At 34.7% G+C, this 18,484-nt stretch overlaps 1 protein-coding gene across 1 annotated transcript; it reads left to right on the top strand.

Annotated features, from left to right (window-relative positions):
* Positions 1-234: 234 nt before the first annotated feature.
* On the top strand, positions 235-18,347 carry LOC141379970 (uncharacterized). Its single transcript, XM_087300365.1, has 12 exons — positions 235-414; positions 1,523-1,858; positions 2,689-2,721; positions 3,039-3,107; positions 3,206-3,322; positions 5,775-6,014; positions 8,876-9,202; positions 9,298-9,408; positions 12,005-12,334; positions 14,117-14,164; positions 15,100-15,218; positions 17,828-18,347. The coding sequence occupies exons 1-12, from the start codon at positions 357-359 to the stop codon at positions 17,840-17,842; spliced, it is 1,803 nt and encodes a 600-aa protein (XP_087156491.1). The 5' UTR covers positions 235-356; the 3' UTR covers positions 17,843-18,347.
* The last annotated feature ends 137 nt before the right edge of the window (positions 18,348-18,484 follow it).

Here is an 18,484-nt window from a genome sequence, read left to right as displayed (position 1 = left end):
ATATTATTTATGTACTTATTTATTTGTTTGTTTGCTTATTTGTTTATTTGTTTTTATTGACTTATTTAATTTCATGGTTTTCAATGCAATGAATGTTGAATTTAGTACAATGTTTGGTCCATTTTTAGAATATTCAAATGAGTGAAAAGTGTTATTGGAAAACTTTTATAATGTGTAACAGCCACACTTTTTCTTCAGCCACATTTTTACTTCAGCTTGACCAAAGACAGAAGTGAAAGAGAAGATTTGATCACATGATGAAGACGGCGACACGCAAGGACGATTCTCTGTGTGTTTTTATGTGAGCAGCTCTCTCTCTTTGTTTATGTTAGCTTGGGGGATTTAATCACATAGAAATGAGGTTTTACTGCACTTTGATCTGTGGCTTCACATTGTCCTGCATTTGCTTCAAAGGTAAGAACAACATGCAGTCTGAACCGCCGATTATTTTGTGTAGGTTTAAGACAAAAAGTAGGATTAATCATACGAGAAATTTGAAGTCAAAATTATAAGCCATTTTTATTTTGGGAGCTATACACTCAAAAAAAAAAAAAAAAAGATTAGATAATATAATAATGAATAATATGAAATAATATGGGCCTAATTTAACCAAATTAAATGTAGTAATGTTCAACTACATACACTGTAAAAAGTGAATAGTTACTTAAAGTGAATAAACCAATTGCATTAAAAACTACAAGTTGACTTCACATAAATAATGCAAGTAAACTCATTGTAACTTGAAACTGTTCAGATGACCTAATTTTTGTAATTATGCAAATTGTACTCACTTAAAAAAAGAAAGCTAATCACTTTTTTTCCAATACACCTTTATTATGTTAGATTTTTTCCCCAGTTTTTCTTTTTCAAGCAAAATGATATACAGTGAAATAAATCTGCTCTTTCAGACTCCAGTGTGTTTTTTAGATTCAACACAGGCTATAATTGTAGATTTTATAGACTTAATGATGCACTAAATATGTAATATTGTGACATATTAGAGCAATTTTCTGAAAAAATCTGCTAAAACAGTCTGGAAGTGTAGAAAGTGATTAGTTAACTTAAAAAAGTACCATTTGCATAATTATATATATATATATATATATATATATATATATATATATATATATATATATATATATATATATAAAATTAAGTCCACTTAGCAATACCAAATTCCAAGATATTTTACTTGCATTATTTTTGTAAAGTCAACTTGTTGCTTTTGAGGCAATTGGTTTACTCCCTTTAAGTAACTAATCACTTTTTTGGTTTGATTAAATTTTGCCCAAATAAACGACTTACCTTTAAAATTTAAGTAAATCCAATAATGAATTTTATTCAAATGTAAATACGGAGGTAATTGTCAGCAGTACCGTCCTGTAGCATTCGTTTTTACACACAAAATGCATCCATATGTACCCGCCAGGGCATATTTCTCAGTTCTCAAAAATGTAGCCCTGGGCACATTTTCCCAATTACCCTGTGTTGGATGATTTCCCTTATTATTTTTCTCTCACAGGTTCATATGAGGAGGTGTCTGTGGATCCTAATCTGCCCAACATCACTGTAAATGAAGGAGAATCTGCTCAAATCATCTGCTGCTGGAACAAAAGAACAGAGATAAATAAAAGTCTGAAAGTAGTTTGGTACAAAGACGAGGAACGAATATCTGACGAAAAGCGACTCAACCAAACATCTTTAGAGGAAAACTGTTCTGTACTAAACATCATCTATACAATTCCAAATGACACGGGAGATTATGTTTGTAAAGCCATTCAAGATATACCAGTTCTGATGGAATATGAAGGAAACAGAATGATGCTGTACGTCAATGAAATCCATACAACTACTGAAGGTCAGATGAAAACTGCATTTAAAATATTCAAATTCAAAGACATGTGTTGTGATTTCATAAAAAAATGTATATCACATCACAATATAGCTATCATTTAAATAGGTCTGCATTAAAGAGACGGTTCACAAAATAATATTTACTCAGTATTTACTCTCCTTCAAAAATTTATGAGTTTCTTCTGTTGAACACAGAATACGATATTTTAAAAAAAAAGCTGAAAACCTGTAACTATTGACTTCCATAGTACACTCTAAGAAATAAAGGTACAGGACCTGCCCTGGGGCAGTACCTTTTGAAAGGTACATATTTATATCTAAAGGGTCCATAATGGTCTCTCAAAGGTATTTTTAGGCACATTTGGGCACTAATATGTACCTATGAGGTATCACTGTGAACTCTTTGGGTACAAATATATTTAAAATAAAAATAAGTAGGAAAAATAAATACTAGTCAATGGATACAGGTTATCAACATGTTTCAAAATATCTTCTTTTGTGTTCAACAAAGGAAATAAGCACATAATGGGTTGAAACGTGTAAAAAAGTGAATAAATGATGACAGAAAAGGAAACTTTTTTTGTAAATCTCTGTTCATAGCTAATACAACCTGTATATGATGTTCATAGTACATCAATTAGTAAATATCACCATAGTTTTTCTATAACTGCACTTTATAACTTATTCCTGTATCCTGCACTTGCTGCTATTGCACTCCTGATTGGATCTAAACTGCATTTCATTGCCTTTTACATGTGTAATGACAATAAAGTTGAATCTAATCTAAACTAACTATCCCTTTAAGACATAACCCCCTTTATTTCTGTTTTGCAGAGTATGTTTACACGGTTCCCAGCTCAACCTCCAGTGAGTATTTACACCTTGTTATTGGAAAACATTATATATAAATTATTATTTATATATTATATATTATTTATTATTATCAATTAAATTGTTGATTTGGGTTGTCCCTGTCTCATTTCATTCAAAATTAATAATAATAATAATAATAATTATATATATATATATATATATATATATATATATATATATATATATATATATATATATATATATATATATATATATATATATATAATTTTTTTTTTATAAATTCACAATAGTCTTAAATTAGTAAGATAAATGTCAGAAATAATTGTTGTCTTTAATAATTATCACTAAAGGAAAACCAGATGTATTTCACCACCCCAGTCTAGAAGATAATAAAAATCAACAGGAGCCTCAAAAAAAGAGTAAGATATTATTTTATATTTTAACAATCATATTTTAGCCATAAATATGCACTTATTTGATTTTTTTATGTTTATTTAAAAATTCATATCTTTTACAGGTAGTTCGGGGAATATTGTGATGATTTACATTTTGAGAAGTCTGCCTTTTATCTGTCTGCTGATGGCCTTCTTTTACCTCAACAGAGACTACAAACGTGATACGGTATCAAAACCAGGTAAATATATTACTAAAAATAATGAATGAAACCTTATTGTTTATATATATATATATATATATATATATATATATATATATATATATATATATATATATATATATATATATATATATATATATATATATATATTATTCAGAGGTATGAATAATTTGTGGCTTGACTATATATTTGGGGCTTGACTCTATATATTCAGTGTTTATTTTGTAAGTTGCTAAACACACTGGAATCTACTTTTATTTAACATTTCAGAATCCATTATGCTTTATCTTGTTGCTGCTGTGCATACTGCATATATTAACTGGGTTGATTTTAATAACGTCAAAGGCGTTATAAAATGCAGAAATCAAAATAGTTTGGAAATAGTTAGTCTAAACTCCATCGCCAAAAAGATCAATGCATGCTTCGATATCACTGTGTCAAGTGAAATAATACAATCATGAGTGGCTTTTTAAAAGATACTAAATGTGACTTCTCCTTTTGAAGCAAAGTAATGTGTTATATTATATTGTGTTTTGTTTTTATTTCAACCTATCGGCTTAAGATAGATTTTTTTTTTCTCTGGCAAAGTCTATTTACATTTATAACGCCTTGCTAAAAGGTAATTTATTTTCACTTACAATCAGCAGTTTTGAAAAAGTATACAAAAATAAATGCTGTACAAGTCCTGGCTGTGGTGGAAGAGGATACAGGTACTTGACTGGCCTGCCAGCAGTCCCGACCTGTCTCCAACAGATAATGTGTGGTGCATTTTGAAGCGCAACATGTGACAAGAAAACAACAGTTGCCCACCTTAAGACTTGTTTGCAGGAAGAATGGGACCAAATCACACTTAAAACACTCACAGTGAATCAACTAATGTTAACTGGCACAAATTTAGATTTTAAAAATGCATCAGTACATAACTATATTAATAAATGCTGTAGAAGTCCTGGCTGTGGAGGAAGAAGATACAGGTACTTGACTGGCCTGCCTGCAGCCCTGACCTGTTTCCAATAGAGAATGTGTGGCACATTTTGAAGCGCAAAATGCGACAATGAAAACCCCAGACTGTTGTCAACCTTCAAACTTGTTTGCAGGAAGAATGAGACAAAATGTCACCTGAAACTCTTCATCACTTGGTGTCTTCAGACCCTAAATGTCTTTTAGGTGTTGTGAAAATGAATGGCAACATTAAAAAGTACTGCTCTAACTCTTTTTGAGATGTGCTGCAAGAATAAAAATTTAAATACTATTTATTTTGAAAAAGCAAATCAAATAAATAAAAATAATAAGGAACAAATTAAAATAATGTTTGTTGTATTTTCTGCACTGAAATACAAGTCAAAGTTAAACAGCTGTTCACTCAACAATTTCAAGGGTCCTCCTATAGCATGGCCAAATACCAATTCCGCTGGACTGAAGCCTAGAGACAGGAGAAAACTTAAAGGATAAACCCAAAATAAATCAGCACTCGTCTCCCTTCACGGCTTACTTTTCACATAAAGTTACACGTCACACTTATTCACGCTATAATCTCACAAGATTCACAATGTCACAGTTTTAAATATCGCACTATAATCACTGGGATAGGGAAAACAGGGACTCTCTCCGTGGTTTGTTGCTCTGCCTCTTAATAAAGCCTGGAAGCTCTATCAACAGCAACCAATCCGATTTGCTCTGATTGGAAACAGGTGCGGCTGGTTTGGAACGCTGCTCAATGAGAGAGAGAGGCAGAGATGTAGGCGACGCAGTGGCGCAGTGGGTAGCACGTTCGCCTCACAGCAAGAAGGTCCATGGGTCGCTGGTTCGATCCTCGGCTCATTTGGCGTTTCTTTGTGCCTGCGTTTGCGTGGGTTTCCTCCGGGTACTCCCGTTTCCCCCACAGTCCCATGCAGGCATGCAGGTGAATTGGGTAGGCTAAATTGTCCAAAGTGTATGAATGTGTGTGTATGTGTTTCCCAGAGATGGGTAGCGGCTGGAAAGGCATCCGCTGCGTAAAAACTTGCTGGATAAGTTGGCGGTTCATTTCGCTGTGGCGTCCCCCAGATTAATAAAGGGACTAAGTCGACAAGAAAATGAATGAATCATAGGATGTAACAACAAGAAATAACTTTCTTTCTTTCTTTTATTTGCGTTTGCTTAATGAAAAATGATGGCGACACACAAAAAAACTTGCTTGGTACAACTTTAAAATATGCAGTTCATGACACTTGAAGGCTTGTGAAACTCTGACATAACATATAAAGACTTGCAGCATTACTGAGATACTAACTTGTGGTTGGAGGTCTAGTTATATATAGTCAGTATCTAACAATTAATCTTACATGCTGTGTTTTTTAATGAGCAATACACTTCTTTTGCCTCTTGGTTATAATAAAACATGGTAAACAAATCGAAAATATATGTTCGATACCACATGCAGTTTATAAATTTTAATCAATTTATCTAATACTATATTCTATATGTAAAGCAGATGAGGATGCTGTAGAGTCAGGAGAAGGGCAGAATCAAGACCTGGAGGTTGGAGAAACACAGATGAACGAAACTGAAGAGGTCAAACAAGGCGATAAAGTTTCTGTGCAGGATGAAGAAAGCGGTAACACGGAGAAAGCTGAAGCTACTGCTGTGGCAGAAGATGAAAAACTGGAAAAGGAGACTTTTTTATTAGTGGATACTGAAAAGCTGAATGAATCTTGTTTGAAGACTGAATAAGACACACGTCTAATGTCTGATGTTGAAGAAGAGAGAGTTACAGTTCTGTGAAACCGACTGGAAATTTGGGGTGTGCTGATCAGATCTGTGATGTCACTTCCTGTAGCATATATAGAGACTCTTAATGGTTTGCACTTTGGCTGTCAGTATATTCTGAATGTAGATTGTATCGTTTTTTATTTATAATAAAATATTTTGTTAATGCATACATTTTTTATACAATAAGTTAGGTAGAATTTGAGCGTGCGAGTGTGAAAGATTACATGTTAAAGTTCAGCAGCTGCTCCAAAATGAAGTTTTCCTCCAGACTCCTGTTCGGGCTTCTCATGTCGTGCCTTTATTTTAGAGGTAAGAAACATCTTCATGACTAGAAAACCTTGCCAGGTACTGCAGGATGTTGTTCAGTATTAGTAAAAAACAAAGTATTTTAATATTCAAAGAGCTGAGAGATGATGATGCTTCCTTCCTGCACTCAGATGAAGACATTTACGACGCATTTTGAACTATTTTAGTAAGCGCTTGCGAATAGTTGGCTAAAAATGATGATTATGAATAAGTTATCTTTTATTGCTGTCGAAAATAAAATGAAATAAAGTGATTTTCTGATAGCTACTAATATATCAGTTATATATCAACAAATTCACTAAAGAAATTTTTGTAGTAATAATTTTTGTTAAGAAATTATTTCAAGCAACTCATTGAATTAAATGTGAAATGTCAGAGGTTAGAAATTGGACGTTTATACTTTTCTTATGCATAAGCAATTGGAAAACACTTTTTTAAGTGCAGGTGGAAAATTGACACATTCACGATTAAGCTTTAAAACTATAGTCAAGTTACCCTGTTACATTAGTTGACATTATTAATAGCATCCTTAATCCTGTGAACATCAGTGTTGGATGAAGAGATTGTGACTAGTATTTTTATTTTGCTGTTATCATCATCTATATATATATATATATATATATATATATATATATATATATATATATATATATATATATATATATATATATATATATATATATATATTCAATGTCATTACATGTTTTCTGCTTTGATGTTGCTTTACTTTAAATTCTCACCATTGGTTTCAGTGGTTTGTTTGGTTAATATTAAGAAATAATAGCAATGTTTCCTTATAGCTTCCTTATAGTTATAGCAATGCTTTAACCACTGGATGCACAATTTTAAGTTACAAATTTAAGTGGATTTAACAAAAAAAAAAAAAACAATTAAGTTGTCCCCAAAAAACTGAAGAATTGTGTTGTTTCAGCTCATTTTAAATAGTTCGTATAAACAAAACGCAAACATCATTTTTTAAATGTACAGTATGTTTATATAGTCTAAAGCAGGGGCTCTCAATCTTGGTCCTGGAGGTCCGGTGTCCTGCAGATTTTAGCTCCAACCCCAATCAGACCATGCAGGGCTAGTTAATGAAGCTCAAGAAACATCCTTGCAGGTGTGTTGAGGCAAGTTGGAGCTAAAATCTGCAGAACACCGGACCTCCAGGATCGAGTTTGAGAACCCCTGGTCTAAAGAGACAAAGTAGTGAAGGAAACTAGAAGTAGAACTTTTTTTTTTTATTCTGGTATCTATTATTATACAAGTGCTTAATCATTATTACAAAGTAATTAAACACCTTTTTCTATTAAAGTCTGTGTGAACCAGAAGATTCTGCAGACTTTTATCACAGTGTAAATATGTACTCACATCTGAAACAGAATATTGAGAAGGAGGCGGGGTTTTATTATTGTGCTCCTGCTGTCATCTTTCACTCACAGCAATATAATGGTTTAAGGGGCGTGGCTAAATATATTTTACCCAATCCATCAAACTGATGTCATAAGAGAACTGCCTTTCCAAACCTCCGAAGAAAATTTCAGTGGAGGATGAATTAGCATGAATTATTGTTTAGTTTAAGCTAGCATGCATTAGCAAAATAAACTATGGTTGCGTCTGAAACCGCCTCCAACTTAGTAGGTACTGCATTTGAATTTAAACGTACTACTCTGCCATTAGAAAAGTACATTCTATACAGTATGAATGTGAAAAGTATAAATAGAGTTCAATCGTACTACATCCGCCATTTTGTCATGATCACATGACCTACTGCATCTGTTGCGTCACTTCTCTCTCATTCATGAATTCTTTTACGTGGATAGCGCAGAGTGCATGGGATGTGCACTTCAGAGTCTCGCCAGAAGATTTTAACGTACTATATAGTATGGATGTATGCGGTTTCGGACGCAGCCATTGTATAAATTAATTTAATGCAAACTTTAAATAGATAATACAGATCTTAGAAAAAAAGGAAAAAAATCTTACCTGTCAGGTCCAAAATTTGAGTATCAATTAGTACCTAAAAAATACAAATGTGTACCCTATTGTAGCAGGTACATAAGTCTACCCTTTAAAGTACAAATATAGACCTGTTCGGTACAAAAGAGTAGCCTTATAAACGATAACTCCACAGTGACCTGTTTGGTACTTTTATTTCTGAGAGTGTACAAGCTGATTTACTACTGAATAAATTGCATTATCTTATAAATAAAAACTCAATATCTTATGAATAAATAGTGGTATATAAAAATGTCACATTTGAAATACATACTGGTTATGACTGAATAGTTGAAATCTCAGTGACCGATTCCCATAAAACAATTGCAAAAACTAAAAAAAACACCTGCCGAAATTTGTTACTTGTAAGCCCAACAATAGAATTGTTGGTCACAGTTAAACACGGAGATCAAAATTTGTAAAAAAATTTTAAGTCACTAAAAGCTACAAGAGAGCAGGAGCAACAGCAAGTATGATCATTCATGTGCGTCTCCTTTGTGTTTTTCACTTCTCTCGCAGGTTCAAGTGAGTTGTCTGTGTATCAGAGTCCATCCAGCATCACTGTGAATGAAGGAGAGTCTGCTCAAATCAGCTGCTGCTGGAATACATCCACATACAGTGTTAAAGTTGTTTGGTACATCAATGAGACAAAACTTTCAGATCCAAAGCAAAAACTCCAAGATCATCAAACAAAGAGCTGTTCAATTCTCCACCTCACAAACATACTGAATAATGATACAGGTCATTATGTTTGTGAAGTGACTCAAGATATACCAGTCCTGGAAAAGAAAAATGGCACTGGAACAAATATATCCATCAGCATTAGTGATCTAGAAACTACGACTGGTGAGATTCTTCTCACAAAATACATGTTATGCTATCTCCAGTACTAAATAACCACCATTAATAAAGTCATAAATCTGTTTCATCTTCTCTACAAGGCTTTATTTCCTCAGTTTCTTATCCGCATGAAACTACTTCAGACACAACATCAGATCCCAACATGTCTTTATCTCTAGGGAGCACCATCACTCTGTCAATCGTCTGCTCAGGTAAATTTCTCTTCTCTTCAGAACATTATGAAGTGCTGTATTTACAGTGTAGTGCAAAAGTATTTGCCCCTTTCCTGATTTGTCACATTTAAGTGATTCAGGTGATATCAGGTATATAATATATGCACTTCCAGACAGACGTCTTGTTGTCCATCCTAGTTTTTAAGAAACAACGAATGATAACTTGACTTCTAGGTGATCATATAGTATCAGAAGTGGCTTATCTGAAAGACAAAGGCCTCTAGATTAATAAAATATGACCATGTCTTGATATTTAATTATTTAATTAGGACAGTAAGACTAAAGTCTTGTCACTTAATAGAAATAATGCACAGTATAGAATATACTGTGCATTGTGCATGGTGCAGTGGTAAATGTGAAGTGGTTTGATGTTAAAGCTGATGCCATCCACTCTGCAGATCTCTCGCATGCTCCGATACTAAATGTAACCCCAAACCATGATTTTTCCTTCACCAAACTTGACTGGTTTTTGTGAGAATATTGGATCCATGCGGGTTCCAGTAAATCTTCCACAGTATTTGTGATGATTGGGATCCAGTTCAACCGATGATTCATCAGAAAAATCTATATTCTGGCACTTTTCCAAATGATTAACTGGAAGTCAAGTTGTTGTTTGTTGCTCTTACAATTGGAGTCAAGGACAAGACTTTTGTCAGGTAGTGTGCTAGCATATACAGAATTAGCAATACAGGTACAACCAATGTTAAAATTACACGAGGATAAAGATTATTATTAGAGTAAATAGAAAATGCAGTTTTTAAATGATCAATTTAACATAATTCATTGATCATAAGTAGGGCAAGACGGAATCTGCGGGCATTTTTTGTTATTTCTGTGCAGAATTTAGTTAAAAATCTGTGGATTTATGCAGAATGATTTTGGGAGTATCATAACTAAAACTTCAATATACTGTATGAACTAAAAAGTAATACCTTTTTAACTCGTATTTAATGTTTACATGCAAATTTAATTAGATCCATTTTATTTGGTAAACAAAGCAAGTCTTCTATACAATATATCTACTAAAAGACAGAATATTACTTTTCAAACTGTATTGTAAATACATTATTAGTCAATAATATTACTGAAATTAATTTAAAAACTGAATAAATATAAGTTTAAACACATTTACACAAGTAAATAAACAGAATCAATGATGGGCTAAAAATCTGCGGAATTCTGTGCACGCAGATTCCGTGTGGGCCTAATTATAAGTTACATTAGCTACATTCAAACCAGTTCTCATTGGAGTATTAGACTTTAAGTTTAGGCTTAGTGTACAGTAAATTGACATGTCTGTTGATAGAGCAGTGTCACCAGATCTGCTAAAACCCTGATAATAATTAGTTGTAAATGTTATTACAGGATAAAAGTCAACAAAATGTGCAAATGGACCATCAAAATCGGTAACATGGTTTCATTTATAGTCGCAGTAGGTATTAATACCAAAAAGTTCCTTCATTCATTAGGTTTCCTTTGGCCTAATCCCTTATTTATCAGGGGAATGAAATGCCAACTATTCCAGCATATGTTTTACGCAGCAGATGCCCTTCCAGCTGCTACCCAGTACTGGGAAACACCCATACACTGTTGTATTCACACACGCTCATACACTATGGCCAATTTAGTTTATTTAATTCACCTATAGCGCATGTCGTTGAACTGTGGGGGAAACCGGAGCAACCAAAGGAAACACACACCAACACGGGGACAACACACAGAAATGCCAACTGGTCTGACTGGGACTCGAAACAACAACCTTCTTGCTGTGAGGCATCAGTGCTAACCACTGAGCCACCATGCTGCCCCTTAAAAAATATGAATGGTTAAAAAAATTAAATAATGTTTGGACTAGCCTAGTTAAAGTCTGGATGTTAACCTGATTGAGATGTGTCATGACGGTCAGTCACCACCGGAGGGTGGTAGTTCACAGACTTACTGGTTACAAGAAAGACAAACGACGCGATGACAAACTGTGGTGAAATGGTTGTATAAATAGTCCAGATAATCAACGGTAACACAAAACAGATGTGATGACAGGTCAGTGTAGGTGTTCCGGTGTATGCGCGTGGACTGTATGAACTTGTAGTCTTTTGACCACCTCCGGTGGTCACTGACCGTCATGACAAGATGCCATGGCATGACCTTAAACAGGTGGTTTAAGCTTTAAAAACTCTCCAATCTGTCAGAATTAAAACAATTCTTCACTGAAGAGAGGACCAAAAGTTCAGTGATGTAAAGGACTTATTGGCAGTTAATGACAAAATCTGATTGCAGTTGTTGGAGGAATGATTTTTCCATATTAGGCCCGGCAGGTTTTGAACAGCCTTTTTTCTTTAATCAATGAAATCTTTTAAAGAACAGATAACATCTATGCCATTTATATTCTATATATAAATATATAGAGAGAAATGTAAAAAAAAATAATATTACAACTATCCCCGGTTTCTCACTATTATTATTCTGTCTAATTATTCATCCATTTTTCTTTGAATGCTTCTCTAGAGGTCCCAACAACCCAAAATGTAATGCTGTGAATACATCAGTACATCCTAATTACTTTTTTTTCTTGCAGGTTCAAGTGAGTTGTGTGTGAATCAGAGTCCATCCAGGATCACTGTGAATGAAGGAGAGTCTGCTCAAATCAGCTGCTGCTGGAATCAATTCACACACAGTGTTAAAGTCGTTTGGTACATCAATGAGAGAAAACTTTCAGATCCAAAGCAGAAACTCCAAGAACATCAAAACAAGAGCTGTTCAACTCTCCACCTCACAAATATTCTGAAGAATGATGCAGGTCATTATGTTTGTGAAGTGACTCAAGATATACCAGATCTGGAAAAGAGGAATGGCACTGGAACAAATGTATTCATCAGCATTAGTGAACTAGAAACAACTACTAATGGTAAGAACATAAAGCCAAGAAACTGATGAACTTGCCATTAATACATGCAATAGGTTGTTTAAAATCATCATAAAATGAAGATTTTCCGTTATCATGACAGCAACCCAGGCTCATTCTGATTAAACATCCCATATACATTGTAGAGAGCAAAATAAATCCCATGAGCTACAGTTTTTGCGAATCCACCAGAGGGCGATGTGTATACTTTTTTAGATCTCAAATGCAAGTGCAATTCGCGGCTGTTGTTCTCATGTCAATCCACCATAGGCCACTGTCGACTGACAGACTAACCGACCGATCCTTCCCCTTCCCTAAACCCAACCAATAGTGTTTTAAAAAGCAGCAATTGACCAGCGCCCACCCACTTCTCTAAACCCAACCGCAGTGTTTTCAAAAGCAATCCAGAAAAAGAAAAGCCCCCTAATTTTTTAGCATGTTTTCAGATTTTACCACGTTCTCACCCTGTTATCTACTTGTTTATTTTATTTTTTAGCTTTTGTTTTTGTCTTACCTGCTTTCGGAAACCGTTCTTCACTGGACTTCCCCATATGTAGCTTTGGCTGCATAATTTGCAGTCTCCAGAATTGTATATAGCAGACATCCCAAGTTAAGAAAAGTCATTTCCGGCGAGACAGAATTTGCGGGAGGTTTGGGGTGGGGAGGGGAGGGGAGGCATGCGACGTGGCTGCAACCAATAGTGCGCAACCAATCTGAAGAGTGGGAAGGGATGCTGTGGAGAGAGGTGTGCAATGTATTTAAGGACCGGATGGGAGACGCACGATTTCCGGGAGATTATCATTCAGTCGTTTGCGTGTATCCGGGAGTCTCTATGCATTTGCGGGAGACTCTCGGAACTTCCGGGAGACTTGGGATGTCTGAAATAGAGCTACGTTTTAAGAATGAGCCTATGTTGTGTGATAGACATCCACTTGAAATGGTCCTGAAATGAGAATGAAATGTAGGGCGATGTATTATTTTGCTCTTTGGCAACCGATTGGGTTGTTGAAAGATTGAGGTTTCTAATAAAATGAAGGAAAATTGACGAATGAAGGAATTTAGAGCAATTCAGTTGGATTCAAGTTTATTTGTATAGCACTTTTCACAATAATCAGAATGAGAAACAAGACACCCACTGATAGCCCCACCCTAAATAACTGATAGCTCCGCCTCAAAGAAATTCCATGTTACCAGGAAGTCAAGAAAAATTGTTTTAAGGGGGATATTAAGAAATATTATGTTCATACTCTGTAAAACCCAACAGTCAACTTTATCAAATGAAATGAGTGCGGTTAACTCAAAACTTACTGAAAGTTAATTTTACTCATTTGAAAAGAGTTTTGAACTCAGTGTTGAGGGTATTGAGTTAATTAAATACCTCATTACTTCAACTTAAATGGAGTAAGCTTATAGTACTCATATAGATAAGTTTTTAACTCAAATGTTTTTTTGTTTTTTTTTTGCAATCGGTTTCCTCAAACAGTTTGAGTTGCCTTAACTGGGTTTTACAGTACTCAGTTGGTTTGAGTTCTCTTCATTTATTGGGTTTTACTGTGCTAAAATTGCTTCATTTACTCAAATGGATTAAATTCACAGTTATCATTAGTATTAGTTTTTGAGCTTAAATGGTTTGTTGCAATCGGTTTCCTCAAATGGTTTGAGTTGCTATAAATTTTGGGGTTTTACAGTGTACAAAAATAAGAGTAAATTTCATGACCACTTTTAGCAATATAATGTCAGATCTAAGAAATATTGCATTAAATACAATTATATATTTTTTTACAGATTATTTTCATACAGTTTCCAACATGCCTACAATGGTCACAGCAAACAGTGAGTCTTTATTGCTATTGAAATTTCTTACATTTTTTCTGGTGTTCAGGGTTTTGTAAAGTAATTCATTTCAGGCGTTGGTTCATGGATTACGTTGGTATTTTGGGTTCAAATTTAGGGTCTCTTGCAACATAGGCTCATTCTGAAAAGGTAGCCCTATACATTTCTCGAGATTGTGAATTATGTTGCCAGAGGAACGTATGGCTGTATTTTGTCTAAGCGGCGGTATGATGCCGTTTCTTTTTGCATTTACCTCTTACTTACCTGTATGTGGACAGCTTTTTTACTGTTACTAGTTTGTCTAGTGGTTTGCAGTGCACATCGGAGGATTTAAGACACGTAGTGTAGTTGACTGCGACCAAGGGGTTCAAGTGCGATAAAGAATGTTTTTAGAAAGCATGTAAGACCAAAATAAAGGCAAAAAAATTAAATAAACAAGTAAATAACAGGGTGAGAATGTGATAAAATCTGAAAATGTGGTAAAAATCAAGCAGCTGCAAGGGCTGTTTTGAAAACACTGTCGGTTGAGTTTAGGGAAGGTAGTGAGGGGTTATTCGGTGCTTTTTAAAACACTATCGGTTGGGTTTAGGGAAGGGGGTGGGTGTCAGTCTGTCAGTCGACAGCAGCCTCTGGTGGATTTCTGAGAACAGCAGGCTCGAATGCCACTTGCGAAAGAAATTTGAGATCTCAAAAAGCATACACAGTGGCCTCTGGTGGATTCGCAAAAAAAAAAAAAAAAATTAAAACGTAGCTTGTGAATGTATTTTGTGCTCTCCAGAAATTTACAAAGTGGTGTATGTAAACAGAATGAGCTTAGGTTGGTCTCTTTAGGAAAACTATATTATTACGCAATTAATATGATTTTAAATGATAAAAAATTGTTAAATGTTATTATATTCTCTGAGATGCTTGCATTATCACTTTTTTTCTCACAGGTAGTTTGGAGATTGTCTTGATGATTTACATTATTGTAACTCTGCTCTTCATCTGTGCACTGTTGACCTACGTTTACCTCAAAAGACAGCAAGACAAACAAGTCACACAAGGTAACAAGGTAACTCTTCAACACCCTCACTACTTTGTTCAGTTTTATAGAGGTGTTCAATATTCCATTTCTGTCTGGAGTTTGCATGTTCTCTCCATGTTGGCGTGGGTTTCCTCAAGGTGCCCCGGTTTCCCCCACAGTCCATGCACTATAGGTGAATTGGATGAACTAAATTGGGCGTAGTATATGAGTGTGGGTGAACGAGAGAGTGTGTGGGTGTTTCCCAGTACTGGGTTGTGGCTGAAAGGGCATCTGCTGCGTAAAACATATCCTGGAATAGTTGGCTGTTCATTCCGATGTGGTGACCCCTGATTAATAAGGAACTAAGCCAAAGAAGAATGAATAATAAATGAATGTTCAATATTCATCATGTGCAATAATATAATAGTAATACTATAATAATACAAACAAAAACACACCTTGAGAGTTCAAAAGCATTCATTAGGAATTTCAATTCAGGAGGGCTCACCCCTATGCCCTAAACACTTTGAAGGGTTTACCCTCTGGAGTGTCAGCTTGAAAGTATTAGTGCATAGTAGGGATGAGCCATGCTGTGTGTGAAATCAAACATCTTTCCAGAATAAAAAGATCATGGGGGCCTGAAATGTCCATCAGTAGTTAATAAGAGCTCTTTAAAGTGTCCAGTCTTAAGCATTTGTGTTTGGAACAACACTTCAACGTGTCCATGATTGTATTAGAACACTGGCTCTTTGTGAAAATGTTCCCTTGTATACATTTCTTGAGAGTTTGAATTATGTAGCCAGAGCTATGTATGGCTGTATTTCGTCTTTTAAAACAAACACTACGGGGCAGTATGATGCCACAGATGGCTTCTGTTTCTTTTTGCACTACCAGCTGACTGTTTACCTCTGTGTGGACAACTTTTTCACTGTCGCCAGTTTGTCAGTGGTTCGCCATGTACGTCACAGGACTTGAGAGGCAGGACGAAGTCAACAACAGGGTTAGGATCTGGTTAAGAATGGTTCCCAAAAACAACAGGCAAAAAAAATAAAATAAATAAACAAGTAAATAACAGGGTCAGAACGTGGTGACATCTGAAAACGTCGTAAAATCAGGTGGCCTTGAGGGCTTTTCTTTTCTGGACTGCTTTTAAAGACATTATTGGTTAGGTTTAGGGAAGTGGGTGGGTCAGTCAATTGGTCAGTCAGTCAGTCGACAGTGGCCTCTGGTGGAAAGCAAGTGCGAATGGCACTCACGAGAGAAATTTGAGATCTGAAAAAGCATACACAGCGGCCTCTGACAGATTCGCAAATACAAAAACTGCAAAAAGAAAAAAAAACTATGTTTTACCAAAGAAGGTACAAACCCTTGTCACTGGGGCTGTACCTTCTAATGGGACAGAAATGTACCTTAAGACAAAAAAACACATTTGTACAACTGCAGTTTGTTCCTTTAAGGACATGATTTGTACCATGGGAAGCCAAAATGTACCTTTTGTTTTTAAAACCTGCAGATACAATATTGTTCCTTCATCAAAGGTACAGGTCTGATCCATGAAGGTACGACCACAGTGACAAGACACTTCGTACCTTAACAGTGTCAAATGTGTTCCTTCAAGAACTATTTAAAGGCATTTTGCTTTATCCAAAATGTGTCAGTTTATTTTCAGTAAATATAAAATATCAAATATATTTTAAACATTGTTTTTAAAATAGGTTTCTTTTTGTGCAAATGCACCTTTTCTATTTACAATAAAGAATAAAAAACTACTTTAACATAAATCAATAGATCTAATTTTGGCTAAACATTTCACACTTTTCCCAAAATTGTTACAGAAACACATTCTCCCATGTACAAAATAAAACGTTTTTTCTCCAATTTTCACATAATACCTTTGTAATCACTTAAAAGTTTAATTTAAATGTAATTTACTTAATTTTAAAGAAGAAATAGAATTATGCAGAAGTATTGTAACGAGATTTGCACAATGTTTGATTAGCTTTACAATACTAAAATGTCTGCATGAACACTTTGCATATGCAGGACTTTTGTCAGCTCATGTAGTGGAAAGCAAACACCAAAAGGTGCGGATATCAATAATGAAACTGTATTTATCAGTAAATGCTTACAAATTGTTTATTAAAAATGCCTTAAATGTTTAGTTTACAATACCTTTAGTTTTGTTTTACCAGTTGTTTTTTTTTTTACAGAACTTTATAATCAATGTTTATGAGTTTCTTTAAACATATGCTTTCAAATGATGATTCAAGTTTTAATATGGAAATTATTCATAAATCACTTTGCCCTTCCAGTAATATTTATATAGCTATTATAATAAAGCAGTTGTTTAACACTTATATACCTTTTGTATGAGAACAATTGTGTAACTTCATTTCAGTTGTACCATAAAACGCTTAGAATAGTATCATAGGAGGTCTTTTCTGTTCCATTTAGGGTACAACTTTTACAAAGGTAAAAAATGGTTCCTTAAGGAAAATTATTTTTACCACCGTGTACCTTTTTTTTGAGATTGTGTCAACTAAAGTGGCATGAAACCTGTCGGGATATGTAGTAAACATAGACAACTATTTATAACTCTATTATATTATATTTTTATATTTCATTTTTAAATGTAATTTTTCCCCAGTGTAAAGCAGATGAGGATGCTGTAGAGTCAGGAGAAGGACAGAATCAAGACCTGGAGGTTGGAGAAACACAGATGAACAAAACTGAAGAGGTAAAACAAGGTGATAAAGTTTCTGTGCAGGATGAAGAAAGCCGGAACACAGAGAAAGCTGAAGCTACTGCTGTGACACAAGAAAATAAGACTCTTGTGGACATTGAACGAGGTACATTTCTAGTGAATAACAATAAAGACAAGAGCGTCTTGCTTCCTAAAACTGAAGAAAACACACATCTAATGTGTGCTGTTGAAGAAAAGAGAGTTTATGTGCTGGAAAGCATTGTTTCAGTTCGGTGAAGCTGCCAGGAAGTTTTTGGTGTGCTGACCAGATCTGTGAAGTCACTTCCTGTATAAGAGATGGTTTGTAGACTCTTAATGGTTTGCAGTGACTGTCAGCTAATTCTGAAATTAGAATAAATCTATTTTGATAGCTAATAAATTTTTTTGTTAGTATATCCATTTTACATATAATAAAGTGTTTTGTTAATGCGTCAATTTTTTAAAAATAAGTTGAACGGTGAGGGAGAACATTTGAGAGTGCGAGTGTACAAGATTCTGTGTTAAAGTTCAGCAGGTGCTCAGCAATGAAGTTTTCCTCCAGACTCCTGTTCGGGCTCCTTATGCCATGCCT

This window comes from Danio rerio, chromosome 21, assembly GCF_052040795.2.
Source record: "Danio rerio strain M-AB ecotype USA chromosome 21, GRCz13ab, whole genome shotgun sequence".
Lineage (NCBI taxonomy): Eukaryota > Metazoa > Chordata > Actinopteri > Cypriniformes > Danionidae > Danio > Danio rerio.
This window is presented reverse-complemented; position numbering and strand designations above follow the sequence as displayed.

Coding starts and splice junctions, on each gene's coding strand:
- LOC141379970 (XM_087300365.1), top strand. CDS start 357: ATGAGGTTTTACTGCACTTTGATCTGTGGCTTCACATTGTCCTGCATT. Junction 1,859..2,688: donor AATCCATACAACTACTGAAG/GTCAGATGAAAA, acceptor TCTGTTTTGCAG/AGTATGTTTACACGGTTCCC. Junction 14,165..15,099: donor TACAATGGTCACAGCAAACA/GTGAGTCTTTAT, acceptor TTTTTCTCACAG/GTAGTTTGGAGATTGTCTTG.